The sequence below is a fragment of the Perca fluviatilis genome, chromosome 11 (assembly GCF_010015445.1).
Source record: "Perca fluviatilis chromosome 11, GENO_Pfluv_1.0, whole genome shotgun sequence".
NCBI lineage: Eukaryota > Metazoa > Chordata > Actinopteri > Perciformes > Percidae > Perca > Perca fluviatilis.
Genome location: NC_053122.1, coordinates 21,897,816 through 21,917,269, shown reverse-complemented (window position 1 = coordinate 21,917,269; position 19,454 = coordinate 21,897,816). Strand labels below are relative to the sequence as shown.

At 39.1% G+C, this 19,454-nt stretch overlaps 1 protein-coding gene across 4 annotated transcripts; it reads right to left on the bottom strand.

Annotated features, from left to right (window-relative positions):
- Positions 1-372: 372 nt before the first annotated feature.
- klhl14 (kelch-like family member 14) lies at positions 373-17,702 on the bottom strand. Of its 4 annotated transcripts, XM_039815810.1 has the most exons (10): positions 17,647-17,693; positions 15,989-16,235; positions 14,260-15,160; positions 12,188-12,309; positions 8,125-8,214; positions 7,322-7,400; positions 6,663-6,853; positions 4,387-4,545; positions 3,156-3,313; positions 373-2,008 (listed from the first exon to the last, which is right to left on the bottom strand). In XM_039815810.1, the coding sequence occupies exons 3-10, from the start codon at positions 15,135-15,137 to the stop codon at positions 1,868-1,870; spliced, it is 1,818 nt and encodes a 605-aa protein (XP_039671744.1). In that variant the 5' UTR covers positions 15,138-15,160; positions 15,989-16,235; positions 17,647-17,693; the 3' UTR covers positions 373-1,867. The 4 variants fall into 4 exon arrangements, with proteins under 4 accessions (XP_039671744.1, XP_039671746.1, XP_039671745.1 ...); XM_039815812.1 differs by lacking the exon at positions 15,989-16,235 and having other exon boundaries at positions 17,647-17,702; XM_039815811.1 differs by lacking the exon at positions 17,647-17,693 and having other exon boundaries at positions 15,989-16,549.
- Positions 17,703-19,454: the final 1,752 nt, after the last annotated feature.

Below are 19,454 nucleotides of genomic sequence, written 5' to 3'. Positions count from 1 at the left end.
CATGACTCTTTAAAATTAAAGCTATACCTACGTGAGTGGTGAACAGTTCAACCAAAGAACGATTTTGTGTCATTGGGTTGTTTCATTTGATTACATTTTGAGGCAGAAAACCATTCCAAGAAAAATACAAAACTGGATAGTAGAAATATGTTTTCCTCTGTCATGAGCCCATCTCAAAATGAAACTTTGGAGAGTTCCTAAACTCAGTTTAAGTATAGTGTATGTACGATAAGGGTCATCTTTATCTTTATAGCGGTTTATTTTGAGACCTTCATCAGACTGCTCACATCCACTTCACAAAACATTCTAATGAAGCAAATCTTCTGTCCAGAATGTCAAAGAACTGAAAATGTATTTTAGTCATCAAGAGTCAATTTATTTCCATATTCTAAAATGCAAAGGACATAACAGGATTTGAGAATAAATCCAAGGTTGAGTGCACAAAAATGTTTCACTGCAAGCGATTATATGTACAAGAATGAAAATTTACAGAATTCAACAGGTACTGCATCGATATTTAGAGTCAACTTTTTGAACCTAATAATGTAGACTAGACTGGACTTCAGAGATTCATTTGATCTTTTTTTTTTAAACACAGCACATTTATTAATTTACATTTTTGTAAACTTTATTTGCTGAATTAAAAGTTCACTATTAGTGCATTAAGGACCATTGAACGCTTGTTTGTTTTTCATACATTAAAGATTCAAATCCCGTCAAGGTAAATGCTCCGTGGCCTCATAAACAGGCCGGTTAGCATTCACTTGTAAAGGACAACAAACTAATGTCCTAATGGCCTTCATCTGTTTACCCAAACATGCTACCCATAAATACATTGGCTAGCAATTACAATTTGATTGTACCGTCATTGTATAATTAATGTGAACATTAGTGCTTCATGTGAATATTAAGAATCAATGGTAAACCTTAAATTGCTTTTCTTGCTGCATGAAGAATAATTGCCACAAACATTTGGCAAGATTTTTTCTGTCAAGTTATACAGAAACACGACTTCAGTCTGGGTGTAAATGATTAAGATAATTAGTTATACAGTAAATTAGGGCTGGGTGACATGGACATATCCTCACAAAGATCATTGCGTTGTTGTGTCTTTTTTACAACGTTCTCCTGCTTGTGTTTGGACCCGGTATACCTGCTTGCAGGTCTAGTTACTTTTACTATTTTTTGTCGGCTGAATAATGACTGCAGTAAGGAAAAGTTTCTGAAAATGTCGCCATTTTAGACAGGTAAATATGTTAATTTTTTTGAGAAAGACAGCAAAAAAGTTGCATAATGATTCAACAGCAGGATAAGTGCACAATCCAGCCAGAGAGAAGTGAGTTATAACATGAGTGATGAAGAATATGTATACGCTTTGATCACCATTGTTAATGTAACTCACCCAGCCCTAGTTTAACTTAACCCCATGATGACAATTTGGGACTGATCACCTTTTCTCCCAGCGTCAGTCCATTAAACAACACTGCATTTGATGGAATTATGCCTCTACTGAATACAAGATACAATGGATTTGAAAGCTATAATTCAGTTCAACACTATGCGTGCTATAGAAGAGAAGCCAAAAACACTTACTATCAGTTTAAATCAAATCAAATATGAAACTGACCATTTCTCAGAACACAGATGATTAAATACATGAGTTACACAATTCTTTTTTTCAAACCTTCAGTAGGGAATAACGAAAGTGCTCTGGTCAAACCTGTAAAAAAATAATTTATACACACCCCAGTCATCTGACCGGAGGGTTTGTCAGAAAATTGTTTAACAACTGTTTTGCTTATTGATGGTCCTCCCTCCATTCACGCTCCTGGTCCACACCCTTACCGCCCTTCGGTTGGATTAGTTGTCATTTGTTAAAGGGAAGGCAGGCAGGCAGTATGACAGTGGAACAGGCTGGGCCAGCTAAGGGCTCTGCCACCTCTCCCTCCAACTCTGTCCATGTTCCTTTCTCTGGGCTGTAGCAGATGGTAGAAGACTTATAGGCCCCCTTAGAAAAAAAAACAAAAAAATCAAGTCATTCTCTTCGTTCCTGTTGGCGCTGTTTGGATTTATAACGGAAATGGAAGAAAACTCAGTTTTCTATAAATGCATGTAGTCAAAAACAGCAGGGACTTTTAAAGATTACGTCTGGTGATTTTCTATATTTCTCTTTTGTCAACAAATTCCATAGCCTAGAAATCTAGATGCACCCTAGCGGCAGCAAATTTAATTTGCAGCCAGGGGGGGTCTAGGCACTCTCCGTTGGCTTGCGAGCTGGAAAAAACAAACTCTGGTCAGGCCAATCACATCGTGTATAGAGTCGGTGGGCGGGCTTATGGCTGCGGCTGCGGCTGCTGCTGCTGGGAACAGCGGTCTCCTGGAAGACTTGGAGTTAAGCTTTTCTTTGAGAAAAGAACAAAGAACGGCACATTCTTAAAAAGGAAGATGTGTTCGGAGTTTTGCCGACCAGATAAGGAAAAAGTTTAATCTATCAACTAGCTCTGCTACCTTCTTCGTTGCTCTGCCTGGTTGTAGCGCTATCCTATTGCGTGCAGAGGGAATTTGAAAGACAACCGTTTATCCCGCCTCTCGGATTGAGCTCCGTCAATGGTGAGTTCCCAGACCCAACATCTTGATGTGGGTCTGGATTGTCAGGCTACAAATTCCATGTAGAGACCAACAATGAACTGATCCTACTAACAAGTGGTGCCTGCTTAGCCAAAGCCTGATATAGCTTATTGCTCTGTGCAGCAGACCCGCACCAAAAACGTGGTGACACGTTCCTTCCTTACCATGAACACGCACACTGTGGTTGAGCCCATCCTGCAGCCAGAAATACTCACTAGTGCGCCAAATCGTGCAGCTGAAAATAGTTCCCAAAAAATCCACTATTTATTCCTGTTTGAGTAACATTTGCTAAAAACTACGATGCCCAGATGTTTAAGAAAATTACTTTTTAAATTTAAAATAACTTTAAAAAAATATATTTATATTTATTTTATTTTATTCTGACCTATGCCACAGACAGGTTCGGAAAGAGTTGTTGCATTGTTGGTTTTGGTCTTTTCGTAGGATTTGTTGACAACAAAAATATTGACTTTTGCCAGCTTTCTCCTTTGATCTAAAATAATCTAATCTGATGTGTAAGAATATACCATGCTCCAGCTGTAGCCGCCCACGAGGAAGATGCTATCATCCAAGACAGCGCAGCCCGGGCCGCTGCGGCCCTCCAGGATGGGTGTCTGCAGGATGTTCCACTGGTCAGCTTTCGGGTCGTAACACTCCACCAACATTACGTCTAGATGGGAGAAACCTATGTGACGGAGGAAGAAAAAGATCCTAAACTGATGATAGTACTTCAGAGAAGTTAATATTATAGGTCCATGATACTGTACTATACTGCTTTTTAACAACACATTTTTGCAAACAGCCTCTTACTCTCAGCATTTTCTGCCAAAGTTTGAACACTTTGTGTTTTCTGTGTGCTGTTTTCTATGTGCTCTTCTTACTGGTTTTTAAAGTGGGCGGCAAAAGGGTGATGTCACATACTTCTGTGCACCAATCAGTATTTAACATTTGAATCAAAAACTGTGATGTGATGGGGTTATTTGTGAATGTTGCCAGGCCAAAACTGATCAAACCACACCCACACAGAAGCCGATTAGCTGAGATTTTAAGTGTTAAACTCTTAATAAAGACCAGGGGAGCTTTGTTTCTGCTGACTTTACCTTGTTTGATTTGGTTTAATGTTAATGATCAATACTTTTTAGATTTAAAATAAAGTTTACCGTAATATGCAGCTAAAAGGCCCTGTTATTGTACAAACGCCCAGTGAAGAGAGTAAAGAACGCACATCGACTCAATAAAAATAAACCACAAAGACATGCACAAATACACACATGCAGTAACTAATCAGAAACCTGAGAAAACCTTTGGATGTGGATACACTTGTGACAGATCTCAGTGCACTTATGCCAAATTTTCATGAGCTGAATTTTAAACGGTGGCAGTGAAAAGCCAATTAGAGCTACATAAATGTACATTTAACAATATTCTGAATGAGTTAGTCAAACAATGTATTTAAAAAGAAACACATGTACAAGTTCCAGCTTTTCATAATTCCCATCCAAATGCCAGCATTCAGTTTTGCTAATCAAATACAAATGCACAACACGTAACTGTAATTCAGACGTGTTTATTTTTTTTCTTCTTCTTTTGTAGCTTGAATGATGAAGTGTAGAAGAGGGTGCACAGTGTAATAAAGGCCATCGTCGCTTGCTCGCAACAGCAACATCTCTTTCACTTTTCTCTTTTAAAAAAAAAAAAATAGATAGTATAGATCTTGACCTCTTTTCTGTTAATTTCCTGAAACGCTCGAGTGCCTACCTTTCAAATGGTTTCCACCAATAGCATATAGGCGGTCGTTCATTCCAGCCAGGGCATGAATGGCACGCTTTGTGTTCATATCCTGTTTCCTCGCCCACACATCCATTACAGGGTCATAACAGTAGAGCCAGGACACATACTCCCCATTGTGCACCCCTCCTGCAACAGGTAAACACAGAACTTCACCTTTAATACTGTGTTGAAGTTCTTACTGTAGGAAGACACACTGGCTGCTCATGTAATACACTCACGATCAATGATAGTCCTTTTTTAAAGATGAATTGATTCATTGCTGAACTTAATAATTACCAGTGTTGAAAAGTATTGTAAAATTATCTTAAACGTATAACACTTAACATATGATTAATAATTATAGATTTGTGATATCTTTCTTTACTTTTAATACTTTCCAGCCACATATGTTTACAGAGAAACTTGATCTTTGTATCTCTGGCTAGACATTTTCTTTTTTAAACGACAAGATTGCAGTGCGTCAGAGTTTACGGTGCCTTCTCCAACCAGCTATATTCAAACACTCAAAGTTAGTGTCTTTTATCTCCTTAGTTTCATATTGTAATAACTGGCGTGGTGCATAATACAGAACAAGAGTCATAAAATTCACTGATGATTCAGTGATAGTCAGCTTTTGGAAGGAGAGGATTTTGGTTTATGACATTCTGCGTTGGTGTGATGCATATTTGACTGGTATAAATGTCACTAAAATAAAGGATATTATTATAGATTTTAGAAAAGATATTGCATGAAATTTATATTGAATCATATTGAGTTGGTTTTAAAACATTTGTATTGCAGCATTTCATGGCACCTTTAACCTGCGAGTACCTTGCCCGATGACAAATCAAAAAGCTAAATTTAAATGTGCTCATTATGGAACAGAATGACTCTCGTTAGTGTTATATTATTATCATACATTAAGTTTATTAACTATAAATAGTAATGCATTACTTTGTAAGAAGCACTTTAATGTTGTAATTGAATCTATGACAATGCATTATATTTTAAAAAATCACGTTTGATATATAAAATCTTAATCTGCAAAGTAACTCGTAACTATAGCTGTCAAACAAATGTAATGGTGTTAAAAGTACAATATTTCCCTCTAAACCAGATATCTTCAACAGGTGGTCCAAGGCCCCTACGGGGTCTTCAGAGTTACTGCAGGGGGGCCGCCAAATTATTGTTAATTTTGTGAACTTTTTTTTCAGTACAGAAAAATACTTCGCACATCTACAGTATAACGTGAGACAGGTGCGTCGGCGGGGAATAAGTAATGCAAAAGTTGCAGAGAAACTCCTGCACACAAAAATAAAATGTAATAGTGCGCAATGTTTCGGTACTACCACTTGGGCAAAATTAATGAAGGGAGTTTCTTTTCAACTTTTGAAAGTTTTTTCAAAAATGAAAATGTGTTATTAGTAGTAAATATAAATCAGCCTATTTGTGAAGAAAAAAAACATTCATGATATGCACACTGGCCTATAGGTAAGGTAGTCACTAAGATAGCCATCCACAGATACCATTACATTAAAACATGATTTATAAAATCATACCAACAAATATTTAATAGCTTAGTATTCTATGCACTAAAAACATGCACATGCATGCATATGCTTTAGGCTGCCCTACACATTATTGTAGGCCCAGTTTATTATGCAACTTAATTTTATACAATATATGTAGTAGGGGGTCCCTGCTCCGTCTCTCTTTCAGATAAGGGGTCCTTGGCTTAAAAAAAACGTTGAAGACCCCTGTTCTAAATTGTGGAATAGACGTTTAAATACTAAAAAGTAAAACTACCTCATGTTTGTACTTGAGTAAATGTACTTAGTTACAATCCATTACTGCTTAACTCTGTACTGTGTTGGTGTTTATGGTTGTTGTCTGTGTTGACTGTTTTTAATATGATATATCATGGGGCGCCTGGATAGCTCACCTGGTAGAGCATGCACCCCATGTATCGAGGTTCAGTCCTCATCACAGCGGCTGCAGGTTCAATTCCAACCTGTGGCCCTTTGCTGCATGTCGTTCCCCCTCTCTTTCCCCTTTCATGTCTAAGCTATCCTATCAAATAAAGGCCTAAAATGCCACACACCAAAAAAAAGCAATGCTCAAATGCTGAGCAATGAACATTAAAAAAAGAACATTCTGTCTATTTTATGTAGCGGAGGGATAATGAATTATTTTGCAGAGAGTTAAATGGGTTTTATCATGACAAAAGAAGACGACATAATAAGTGTGGCAGGTTCTCTCCTGACCTGATATGTAGATCTTGCCGTTGTGCACGGCTCCTGCATGGGCAGCCAGAGGCTGCGGCAGAGATGAAACGTAATTCCACTCGTTGGTCTCCAGGTTGTAGGACTCCACGCTGGAGAGGTAGCCACTCTCGTTCCTACCACCAATCACATACAGGTGCTTATCCAGGCGGCAGGCAAAGAAACTGGCTCTCCTGAGGAAGGAAGTGTCAACCAGACAACATCATTAAATAAACCAGCAATGACAAGATGTAGGATTTCCCACAGTTTGTGTGTAAGCTGGAAATCACCTTACACACAAACGTTTCTTAACTGTGCCAGTCACGTGCTTACCAGCTGTGAGCACTTATGTGAGCAAGAATAATACCTGTACTTACTTTTTCATTAGACATTTAACTTAATGTTATAACATCATACATTCTAAAGACAATGATGTACATTTAAAGTAATATAGATCAATATAAAATGTGTGTATGCAAACTGATAAAAAAAATATAAGCATTGTTTTCTTTACACAGTGTGACTTATTAGAAGTCAATAATGTTTGTGCAGTTCTTTCAAGACCCCTGAAAATCCTACAGCATCATCAGATTTACTGTAACTATATTGTCTTTTGGCAAGCATGAATGAATAATTATGTATTCAACCACAAACAGACTTACCTCTCCTGCATAGGAGGCAACTGTATCCAACTGTTGAATCTGGGATCATAGCGGCTGACAAAATGAGTGCTGTGCTTTCCTGCAAAACAGACAGATAGAAATCTAGATGACACGGATTACTCAAACAAGTCTTTAGGGTTCGATGCAGTTTAGGCAGACTATGGCAGTGCTCAGTTGTAATTGGTTAACTCTTTGCCAAATGTTTTGTAATACACAGCACAAATGAAATGCACAACTGTTACTCTGCAAGTCTTCATTTAATATAAACATATCTGAAAATCACCACCCACACACTTGTTCAAAACATCTTAAATTATCACTAATAATGTGTATTGGTATTGTGTTGATTTTCACTCTCAGAGCTAAATAAACACAACTAATTTCACTACTTGCAGCACTGTATTGTTATGATACTTGGTGAAAAAAAGAACAAAAAGCACAGTATCAGATTTTTTGATCATTTACAGTCTTTGTTTCCTACTATGGCGGTGTGTTACCACCGTTTCACAAAAAGCACTCTCAACACTTCCACACCACAAATATTTTACTGTTAATAACAGTTATTGTTTTATGCCAATTATTCACAAGTGTTGGCTGGAGTGTTGTTTGTTCACTCAAAGCTGAACTGGCTCTACGATGAGTGTGGCCAAAACTATTTGAAAGTGTTGCACTAGTGTAACTCTGATGGGATTGAATTTGCATAAACTCCGGCTTAGAGCGCTCTCTACATTCAGTCAACACTGGTAAATCTGCTGTGTGAAGTCACTGGAAAGGAAGACGTTCGGTCCGTAGTGTGACCGTACCATTGGGGTTCCACTGGTCCTCTCCGCCCAGCAGCAGCAGGAAGTTCTCCACCTCCACCACGCAGTGATGGGCGCTGTTGTAAGGCATTACTAGACGAGACACAGAAATCAAAAGCCGTGAATCACAAAAATGCGTGAATGATGGTCAGTAAAGTTGAAATCAAAACTCTGTAATGTACTGTAAATACTATTATAAACACAAGGCATATTTAGGTTTCTTTTCTTGCCAAATACTGTTAAAATTAGCTTCATTTGCCATCAAATATAATCCTAAAACTAGTTTTATAAATCAATTATATTCTTAAATAAATCATAATAATAACTCCAAAAAACTCAACATATTGAAAACACGTAGGACTATGTCTCAACTGCATCTGTAAAACTACAATGACCCATTATTAAACTAAACTTATACAGACAATCCCTTATACACTGTAGGTCTACTGGGCTGGACAATTAATGGCAGTCACAATGAAATGAGGTTCTTATTAATAGAACATCTATCTTAACTATTTAATAAGAAATATTTGTACTAGCAGTTCCTTATTTAGTGACTATTTTTATTTTTCATCATGCTGAGTGTCCAATTGCTTGACAGGAAGCGCTCATGGTACAGGTCAAGGTCAAGACTGATTTAATCTGCAATGTACTCATGACAACAGGCCAACAAGCTTGTTACGACAGACGTCTATTACACAATCCTCAGAGTGGGTCAATGTTATAGGGTTTATTTTCCCTCCTCATTGCTTTTGTTTTGAAACCTTCCATTCATCAATCTACAGGAAGTGATTTCTTGTGGGGAATCAAGCCATCATCAGCAATCAACGTCTACTGTTTGTTACAATGCTATCTATCTATCTATCTATCTATCTATCTATCTATCTATCTATCTATCTATCTATCTATCTATCTATCTATCTATCTATCTATCTATCTATCTATCAAACTTTAACTTACCTGCCGGACTGAATCTCACAGTGCAATAGTTTTCCTTTTCTCCTCATCTCACATTAAAATATCCCACAGTAGTTTTTCATCTAGTAATATATTGAGTATGTCCAATATACTGTACATGATCTTTAGTGTATCATACTTATACAAGTTGGCATAAATGGCTACAAGCCCACAGCTTCAGCAGGACCCCTTGTGGAGGATTTTCCCTTGTGTATGTTTTTGTGCTCCCCTCCTCTCCTCCATCTTCTTTTGCTGAAGTGACCCCATTGAGATGTAGAGAAATGGTCTTAGGTGACAGTCATAATGAACATGATCGTGTTCACTCAATAAATCTCAGGCCCGGTGCTTTTTGAGCACAAATCAGTGAAATGTTAAAGCCCACCTGTCTGTCTCCATCAGTCATTTCCACTGTCACCTCCCCACCGCCTGATGGATCACAGTTGCTGCAAAATTAGACAGCCTTGAATCTCATTTCTTTCCAATTGGCCTCTCCCTGCAATCTCACTCTGGCTGGCTGACATGTGCCGGTCCTCTATGGGAGGGGAGTCTCAGATAGGAACTAATACTACATACACTAAACACAGCTTTATCTCGAGACGAGGGGATTAGGTTGCCTGCCTCCAGTGCACCTCAAAGATGAGTGCCATATGACTGCCAAATTCCCTTACATGCTATTTACATTATAATTCAGTCAGCAGTACTGTATATAGGACATGGATGGGCGGCTTTTTATTTGATGTCTAGTGACTTGTACTCATACTAAAAATCATCTTGTACCCATGTGAAAAGAAGATTATTGCTTTACAGTATGTCACAGGCTGCAGTGTGAGGAGTGCTGTGGGAGGATGTGGGACATTTGACTGCCTCTACAGGTGCCTCAGATACAGGTGAACATAATAATAATAATAATAATAATAATAATAATAATAATAATAATACAACAACAATAATAATAATACTAATAAAATACTACTAATAATAATAATAATAATAATCGTGACCGCTGTAATAGTTTTGTGCCGTGAAAATAATATCAACATATAAATTATATTTACTTCTACAACGAGTAAGACTTTACTGAGAATTATCACCTGAGAAAGAGTATGAAATGAATCTACCTATCCGTCCCCTTTCCCCTAAATCTTCCACTAACCCCAAGGGTGAACAGCCATAGGAGATGGACGAGATGGATGCCATCACTCCAGTCTACAGTGAGCTCTAGGGCTCACTAGAGGGAGTCAGAAACCTCTGCATAGAGGCACAGTCTGGGTTGGTTGAATGACTCCACAGCTAATGCACCACTGCCACTCGAGCTCTGACGTGCCTTTAACACCATTACAGTTGCATCCCACTGAGCTAAATTTCCTTTGTTCTAGGCCATGCTGCGTAGATGAGGTCCATTTCCAAGTGAGGGGTTTTAATATCAGGTTGGTTTAAAAGAAGAGGAAGAAGAGAATAGTCCAGCATTGTGGCAGAGCCTGCGCCTGCCTTTGTCTTGTGTTTGTCCACGCCGCTGTGGGTACACTAGATGGCAAACTTTACACTGGAATCACCGAGCAGTAGATATATCTTACACAAACGAGAGGGATCAGATTCTTCCCAAATTGTGTTGATGAATGTCTTAATCAAAGGCTGTCCCTCTTCGGTTTCGCCTCATTGAAAAGTTATGATTGAATGTTAATAATCTTCTATTCCACATCCATTGTGTGGAGGCTACATCAGATGGTCACTGATGTGTTAAGGGGATGATTTTGCAGTTTTGTCCTTCCACTTGGTCACGGACCATTTGAGTGTTAACTTTTTAGTTTTGAGTGATGGAAATCCCTACTGACCTTTTTGCTTGTTGCAGTCTATACCCAGGAGTGTGAGTTAAATGAGAAAGTCACAACATAAACACCAGTGAGCTGCAGGCTGTTGTACTGTATATATGCATGGCTCCTTTAGTAAAATGCACCCCAAGAGATTTGGCCAAACATGAGCTAAAATAACAAATTACTGCCAAGAAATGTTTGAGTAGCTCAAATATTTGAGCAGAGGTATAAATAATGTCCAAAACGTTTTTCTGAATTTAAGATACAACAAGAGAAAAACACTGGATTCATTTAAAACTTGTGCTATAAACTGAGAGTATAATCTGCACAGTATCCAGCTGACAGAAAACAGACCTATGGCTTATATGTACGAATGAAGAGACACTGCTGAGATATGGCTTCAACCAAAACAAAAAGACAAAAACTCAATATGTCTGGCAATGATGATGCTAAGGACAAATACGGTTTCCCATTAGCTCTTGTTTGACCTTTGCAATATGACAACAATATAGTGGTGAGCCATAAAAGGTCAGGGAAGAAAAAAGAGCACTTTACAGAGGTGCAGGAAGTCTTCAAATATGTTCTCTATAGACACTACATTTTTTTCAATATAATACAGTAGATTCTTTGGGGAGATTATTACAACTTGCTCTCAATGTGATATCATGAAATCAATATCATAAATTGTCCATTCATGTAACTTCCTACAGGTTATAGGACATGTCTTTTTATCTTTTATTTTTCCTATTTAGTCAATGAAAATCATATATTTGCGTTTGGATCTTTGTATCAACATTACAGCCGCTGTGTTCCAGTAACCCCATCCGTCTCTTTGGTATTTAACTCACCTCATATAAACCTAATAGTGACACCAGGTCAACCGTCTGTGTTTCAGTATGTATAGTGTAATTGAATCTCATGTATTGATCAATGTGAGTAAATTATCAAGCTACATATCGGTCATTATTGTTCTCTCTCTGCCAAAATAGATCATTAGACTCAAATCTGATCATGCATCCTGCCAGCATATTTCAGCAAAAACAAGGGAAACCGGGCATGAAGCTCCACAGTGCTGTGAAGTCACGCTCTGATTAAAAACTTATATTAAAAGTGATAGTGATACATTATTACCTAAAGGATTTAGGGAACTCCTTCCCCTCATTTTCCATGGAAATTAACCTGTGTTAAAGTCATCCATAGGAACAACTTTTTCTCATCATAAAAGCCACTAACACAAGATGCCTCAGGTAAAAAAGAAAAGGAAAAAAAAAGAAAGCAGCAAAGCCTTTTCTACTCACTTGTGAGGATCTTCCATGTCTTTTTCTCATCGTCATAGTACTGGACCAAATTGCTGGGGAGGCGATCAGGTCCAGGAGGCAAACCACCCACCAGTAACAGCATTCTCTTATTGGAACGGATTCTGTAATGTCAAAAGTGTGGTTGTGTGGACAAGTGTTAGTAAACAGCGAACAGAACAGGTATTAAGCCTTAAAAAAAACATCCAAAAGGCCAAAATTATCTCAACCTGAAACTGCACACCTTTACTTTCTTAATTTACATAATTACGTTGAATATTAGGAGCAGTTGCCCGGCATATTTTGACTTTTCACTCTTAAAATATTCAATGTATGAATTAAATCATCAACGAAGAAATTAAATTAGAAATACATGAATTAGATTAATAACTACTCCTAGTGAGCTCCTACTACTAACTACTGAAGTTGAAGCTACAAATCAGGCAATATGTGGCCACGTTTATTATAATTAACAAAATTGCTCAACAGCATGCTCATCCTTTTGATGCGTTATTGAATGGTTATTTTACTCTAAAGATAACTTTTCAATTAGCTGTAAAGCGAAGATGATCCCGCAGGGTGCCATGCTGGAAGCCAAAAAACGCAATTGAGTACATAAACCTGGCTATACAATGTCTCAATTTCATTGGCTGCAGTGATTCATGTGACATCTCTGAGCCAGTCGTGAGATAGTTCCTGCTGTCTGTATATGATACATAACCCAAAAGCCACACACTTTACTGTACATTAATGACCGCTTTCTGGCTCCTAATGGATTTGAACAAAAATTTACCAATTAATCACAATATGCAGTAAAAAGATTAAGAGCAGCTGGCCTTTATATTCAGTCATGTTCACCTTTTTCATATTTTACATTTTTATGCTTGGGAAAATCACTGTCGTCTCAGTACATTCTCTGTGCTACTGGCCCACTCGGAAGTGTTTTGGGGTTATTCATATGCAAATGAGCCCCTGGACATAGATAATGGTGATTAATTGAGAGGAGAGAAACAGTGGCATGTGAAACTAATTATGAGGATTCCTGATTCTTTGCTCATTCAGGTCCATATGTGGGAGTAGATATGTTATTGGGATAATAGATTCCGTTTTAAATTATTTCACTTTTAGAGTCTTGGTGCAACATTTTATTTTGTTTAGAGATTCTCAATACCACAGCTCAAATTTTCTGCTCTTTAAAGCAATATGCAGTGAATTCAAAATTGCAACACTTATGCCAACACTACTCAAAAGATGTTCAGCCTTGACTGTACAGTCAGCTCTGTAAACAAAACCTGACAACAGCACCATCAATCAATCAACTTACTGACCATGCCTGCCTACTTACCAGCTCCTTAAAGTGCTGATCAGGACAAACATGGAAGTATTGGCCTTGGCCTATTTTTGTTTGAGTGAGACATGTTTAACTAATCTGAATATAGGGAGCATTCTCAAATTGTCCCTTATTTGATAAGTCCTTAAAATATAATACATAACCAAATATAATGAATTCCCTGTATTTTGTTTATTGTATCCTCGATAGCTGCGGTATTCTTGTACTCATACCAGAAGTGATACATAATTACCGTAGTCCTGGTAACAATTCAATTACAATTGTATTCATGAGAGTTGCTACACATCAAACACATAACCTTTATCTAGTTTGCTACATCTTGTCTACACTGATTACAGAGCAATTACACAGATGTGTGAGGAAATAGAGTTGTTGTTTTTTCACTAAAACATAAGGTAACCTTGTAATTATGGATACAGTGTAGCATAGAGTAGATCAAGCCCCTTGACAGCTGGCAGTCTCTTACAGTAAAAGCCCCACAATCCTCATTAATTGGGCCTCAGACCTCACATCTCTGCCCGGCCACCTACATGGTCTAAACTACACAAGCTGTGCGACCAGTGCTTGAGCGAGTGGGCAATACTTGAGTTGGCAATTTGTTCAAATTTAACAAGTGGGAGGCATTTAATCGCCTTCCGTCCACTCTCAAAAATGTGTGTATGTATGTGTGTGTGTGTGTGTTTTTCTCTTTTTGTATATGTATGTTGGTCGGCCTCATCCTCACCTGCTTGCCGTGGTCTGCCTGCAGTGCTGCCTGAAGGGCATCAGGTGGTAGTTCATGGCATCCAGGAGTAGTTTCTGGCACACAGGGTCACTCCTCATGAAGTCAACAGACTGCACCCTCTCCACCAGCTCTGGAGCAGGTATGAGGGCGAAGCGCAGCCTCTTCATAAGGTCCGGCGCATAGTGCATGCGAGTCTCGCGGTCATGCTCCAGCCAGAGGACTGACATCTGGAATAGAGCCAGCTCTGACTCCACTGGGGGTGGCAGAGCATCTAGCATGGCACACATCTCCTCAAAGTTCAGCAGCAGCACATCCTCCACCAGGTACTTGTTGGCCAGCTTCTTGGTCTCATCTAGTCCATGGAGTGCAGCAATCTTGCAGATCTGCTTGTAGTTCTGCACAGAGATCTGGTCGTTGAGGAACTGCACGCTGAGCTTGGTAATCTGGGGGATGTTGAGGATCTTGCTGACTGACAGCACCTCTTCCACTGTGTCCAGGGAAAGAGTCACATTGGCAGTGTACAGGTACTCCAGCACTAATCGTAGTCCAATGGAGGAGCAGCCCTGGAGTACCAGGTTATTGATGGGCCTGGCGCTAGGGGTCACCAGCTTGTCATCAGGTGAGGATGAGGGGGTCCCACTGCTGCCCTGGTCCCCTTTGCTCCCCTCATTATTGATAACATTGTGGGAAGAGAAGAGGGATCTGAAATACTGGGAGCAGGATGCCAGCACAGCTTTGTGGCAGTGGAACTGCTGTCCCTGGGCAGTGAGAGTCACATCACAGAAAAGCTGTTTTCTCCATAAGAGATTGAGCCCGTGCAGCAGGGTGTCACTGTGTGTTGGGTCAAAGGTGGATGTTCTATCACCCGATCTGGACATGACTTCCTGACTGTGAACGCCACCTAGGCAACAAATAAACCATACAAGCCATTTACCTCAGGTCATGTATTTGCACACACACAGCAGCCTATGGATGCTATCAGTCAACTATTGCAATAGAAAACGATTTCTCGAGTTAAGTTATTGAACCGATCTCTCGTCCATCCAGCGGGAGAGAACCATCATGCCATGCAGCCGGCGAGAATCAACATCCAATGCGGCTTCAGTCGCTTTTCAACTTTGAGCTCTGGTCGTAAAGCAACAAACAAAAACGCAATAGTTCCCACAGCGTGCCACTGTTATTCATTCTCAACTCAAGATGACTGAAATGGAGGCTGAGGTTTGAAGGGCGCTGTCAAAACAAAACGAGGATACGGAGATGCTGCAGCGCTTTCCCCTCCGTAACGCGGCTGAAGTTGTCGGATAAGGAAAAACAGACACGGTGGACGGATAACATGCAGCATTCAGCTTACACTTATCCCTTCTCCTATCTTGCTGCACACCCCCACAATGAGGACATTACACATCGCACAGATTTACGGAGTCATACAAAAGCAATTAGTTTGTCTCTGTGCCGTCAGCAGCAGTAGCCTACGGGTGTGTTTCGCTTTTAGCCTACCTGAGTTAAGCGGACGTGAGTATCGAAAAATATTCACTGAAATGCAGCTTTCGGTAAACTTAAACCTAATATGCATATCTATTGTTTTCTAGGCTCTACAAAAGCTATTTCTATGTGCGTAATGTGTGTAAACTTGACACAAGCGTGCTGTAACGTTGTCGCCAGATTCACTAAAAGCGCCTGTCACAACTAAATGATGTGAGCAGCTCGCCCGAGAAGGAGCCAAACTTACCTGACTTCAGCTCTTGACAAAAAAAAAGAAAGTAAGCTTCGGGTTCCCAATATTCTCACTTGAATTTTTCCTTTGTTCTCCTTTTAAGAAAATGTCCTTTCCTTTAAAGTCTATGGTCGGTGGTGTCTCAAAATAACCATTGATTCCAACTCATAAAGTCACTATTTCAGGTTATTTGTTGACGTTGATCATTTGTTCTTCTGAATTAACAAGAAGTGTGTGAGTGTGTGAGAGGGAGCTGTGCTTTCTGCAAGAGAAGAAGAAGAAGAAATATACGTGTGACAAATTATGCTACCAAGAAACAACACATCATTATCCTTGGGCCTGGGGCTCAGTGAGTCGTAACGAGAGTAATAGGAAATCCACGGTTGGGGAGAGAAACGGTCGTGCATGGCCGGTGGAGAGAGACCATGCAGGGGTATGGATGCTGGAGAGACTCGCAAAATTATGGCTCAAGGCTATTGTAAAAACTGTCGAGCGTAAATGACTGCGATTTCAAACATCTATGGAAGAAAGAAAAGAGAAAGGGGGAGAAAAACCGAGTCTTTCCCTCGCTGTTATAGAGAGAACCGTCAAGTTTTAGTGCGCATTGCTAATTAGTCAATTTCTCTCTGCCTTCACAGCCCGACGACTTTGCTGCTGAGCTGAAACTGCTAATTTCTGGGACCAGCCTTTTTTTGGCTGTGAACTGGATGGATGAATGGCTTGTCTCGCACAAATGACAAAAAGCCCCTGCCTTAATCTCCATCGCCAAAATAACCCCTCATCTCATTCTGCTCCTGCTAGTCCTTTAAAAGAAGGTGTTCTCTACACAAACTCAAGTTTTTGCATCTGCATCAAAAATACTACATGCACTATAATGTCCAAACATTGTTTATAATGTTGAATTAAAGCATATAAAATACCATATTTCATTTCTATAAGCAGCAGGCCACACACACCATGAAACACAACACATGCCCAAAGTATGTAAAGTTATAAAAGAACAAGTCTAACATAACATATTGTTTTCATGTGCTAGCCTATGATACATCTGATCACTTCACTGTTTTACAACCTGAGGTCTAGCTGCAAGCCTGAAAACACAAAGGGTTGTAACCTAATACAACATCCATCAGTGCACAGTAGTGGGTTGTATGTGACAGTCCTTGTTGGACATTTAGATTCCATATGTCTACCCACTTTCACTTACAAGACTGACCTTTATCCCTTAAAACAAGTTAATCCATGAATCTCACAATGACAAAAAGACTCCTTGTTGTCAAGTGAATGTCCACTTAATTCATAGCACTCAAGAACAACCAACAAGCTAAAAGCACCCAATGTACTTTCAGTCCTGTAATATAAATGCAGTTACTGTCAAACTACTATATATCTTCATTTACCACAGTATACAAACTACCTTCATTTCTATGCAACTCCTGCCTGAGGCTTCAGGTCTGGATGTCTTACACTGACATTTAAAAACCTGGGGGAGAAAACTAATCTTATCATCTAAATTAAGACTATATCCTTCCTATGACACTGCCAAAGAATAATCAGGTAATCCTAATCATTAGTGGATTGATACTGGATGGTTACAGGTTAAAAAAGAGCATAAACAACATTCTAGCAACTGTCAATTAAATAAAGAGCTCAATTAGAGTAAAGACACTTACATACAGGACTCCTTTGGGACCAGAAGTGACAGATACCTCACAAGTTCTGAAATGACAGATAGGGATAAATGGGTTTGTTCATGTACTATGAAATAGAGCAACACAGTGCTGCTAAGGAAAAAAAAAGGCCACATATAGGTAGCATTTATAATAGAGGGAACCAGAATATTGTTTGATGTTTGATTATTTGACAAGCACGCAGCTTGCATATCCCCCACTAGTTATACTGAGCAAATTCATTCTACAAGAACTCTGCGAGATGACTGATTAGATTGTGCGCTGCATCTCAAATAACAGCCACCACTGAAGGAAAAATCGAATACTGTTGTATTAATTAGTGGTTTGTAGCCACTAAGAATTTGTGTTGTTATTACCACTATTATTGTGTTGCCTCGTTTCCAAAGCACTTGCCACTGCAGAGCAGAGTAGTTCACTGTATTTCACTTCAGAGTTGCATACTGTTATCTTTACTAGCACTCAGTTAGCACTACATTACCCAAGTCTCGAGCGAGCTATTCTAACGCAATAAAATGACCATTTTCAACTCTTTCAGCTCTTTGTAGCAACTCAGTCTCCTGAGGCCACTGGTCTTCAGATTGCAGGGCGTTTATGGTTGTAAGTTGTTGCAGTGTGCAGAGGGAGGGGGGCGGGGGGAGGGGGGGGTCATCAGATAAGAGAAGAATTTCTAGACTAATTAAACCCTTTGAGACATAGCATCACACCATAGTGATTTACAACTCTCTGTACCAGTTAACCCGACTCATATTTATCTGTCATATTACTCAGATACCATATCTACCTCTATGGGTAGAAAGCCTTTACATCTTTTATGTCCTCAACAATATGGATAGACAAGAGGTAAATATATTGGCGTAAATAACAACAGTTACATGAGATTTATGTACTGTAGTTCACTCACAGAGACAACTGCTAAGTAAGAAAGTATTTTACCCTCAGCTACTACACAACTTCCTGTGTAATGCTCACATTATAGCACAATTCTCATTGTTTATAACACATAAATATAAAACTAAACAACCTAACTGTAGACATTTTGTGTTCTTGAATAACTGATTAAAGTGTGAACATTTAATCTAATCAGTGCAATGAAACAAAACAAAAGGAGAAGCTCCAAAGTTGTGAATAGCAAAGTCTACCAGGCATAATTCCTTTTGCTGGCTGCTGCAGAGGGGTATGCTAAGATAGAAAGTATTATTTTCCTAAATGGAAGGTGTCAGATGGTCACGGAAATGTGATCGGCTGTTCAAGATCACTGCTTCCCATCTGCAATTTGTGACGTGTGAAAGATTCAGCCCAAATGTGCTCACCAAGCGTAAATCCTCAGTACTTTCTCTTATCGTGGAAAAGCAAGATAACCAGCTGTTTACAGATCAGAGAACATATCATATTAATATCATGGAGAGGGTGATATCATCTTGTTTGTAAAATATTTTGTTAACTAAGTGTGGTGTGGTATGGCAACCTATAAAGTGAAAATTTTAATATATGTGTCAGTGAAAGGTTGTTTTCTGATTAAAAAAATATATATTTAAAGGGAAAACAGAAAATGCAGCAGGCAGCCTCTTTGGAAATTAATGCAAACTGCAGGTTACAGTAAATACTGAATAATAAAGCTTTAAGCAGTTACATTTTAATCCCCAATTTTGATCCCCAATCTTAATTCCAATTAACAATATGTCTAAACACAAGCAGGGTCCCACATCCGTCTTCCTGTCTCTTATATGAACTTAGAGGAGGTCACAGTTATTTGTGAATTATTATAATGTGATATGACTGCTTGGGACATG

Bases quoted from the DNA above. Each gene is read 5' to 3' on its own strand.
- klhl14 (XM_039815808.1), bottom strand. From the start codon at position 15,832: ATGCATATTAGGTTTAAGTTTACCGAAAGCTGCATTTCAGTGAATATT. The intron at 12,310-14,259 runs GTGAGGATGAGG...TTGACATTACAG, and splicing joins AGGCAGACCACGGCAAGCAG to AATCCGTTCCAATAAGAGAA. The intron at 3,314-4,386 runs GTAGGCACTCGA...TCCGTCACATAG, and splicing joins TGGTGGAAACCATTTGAAAG to GTTTCTCCCATCTAGACGTA.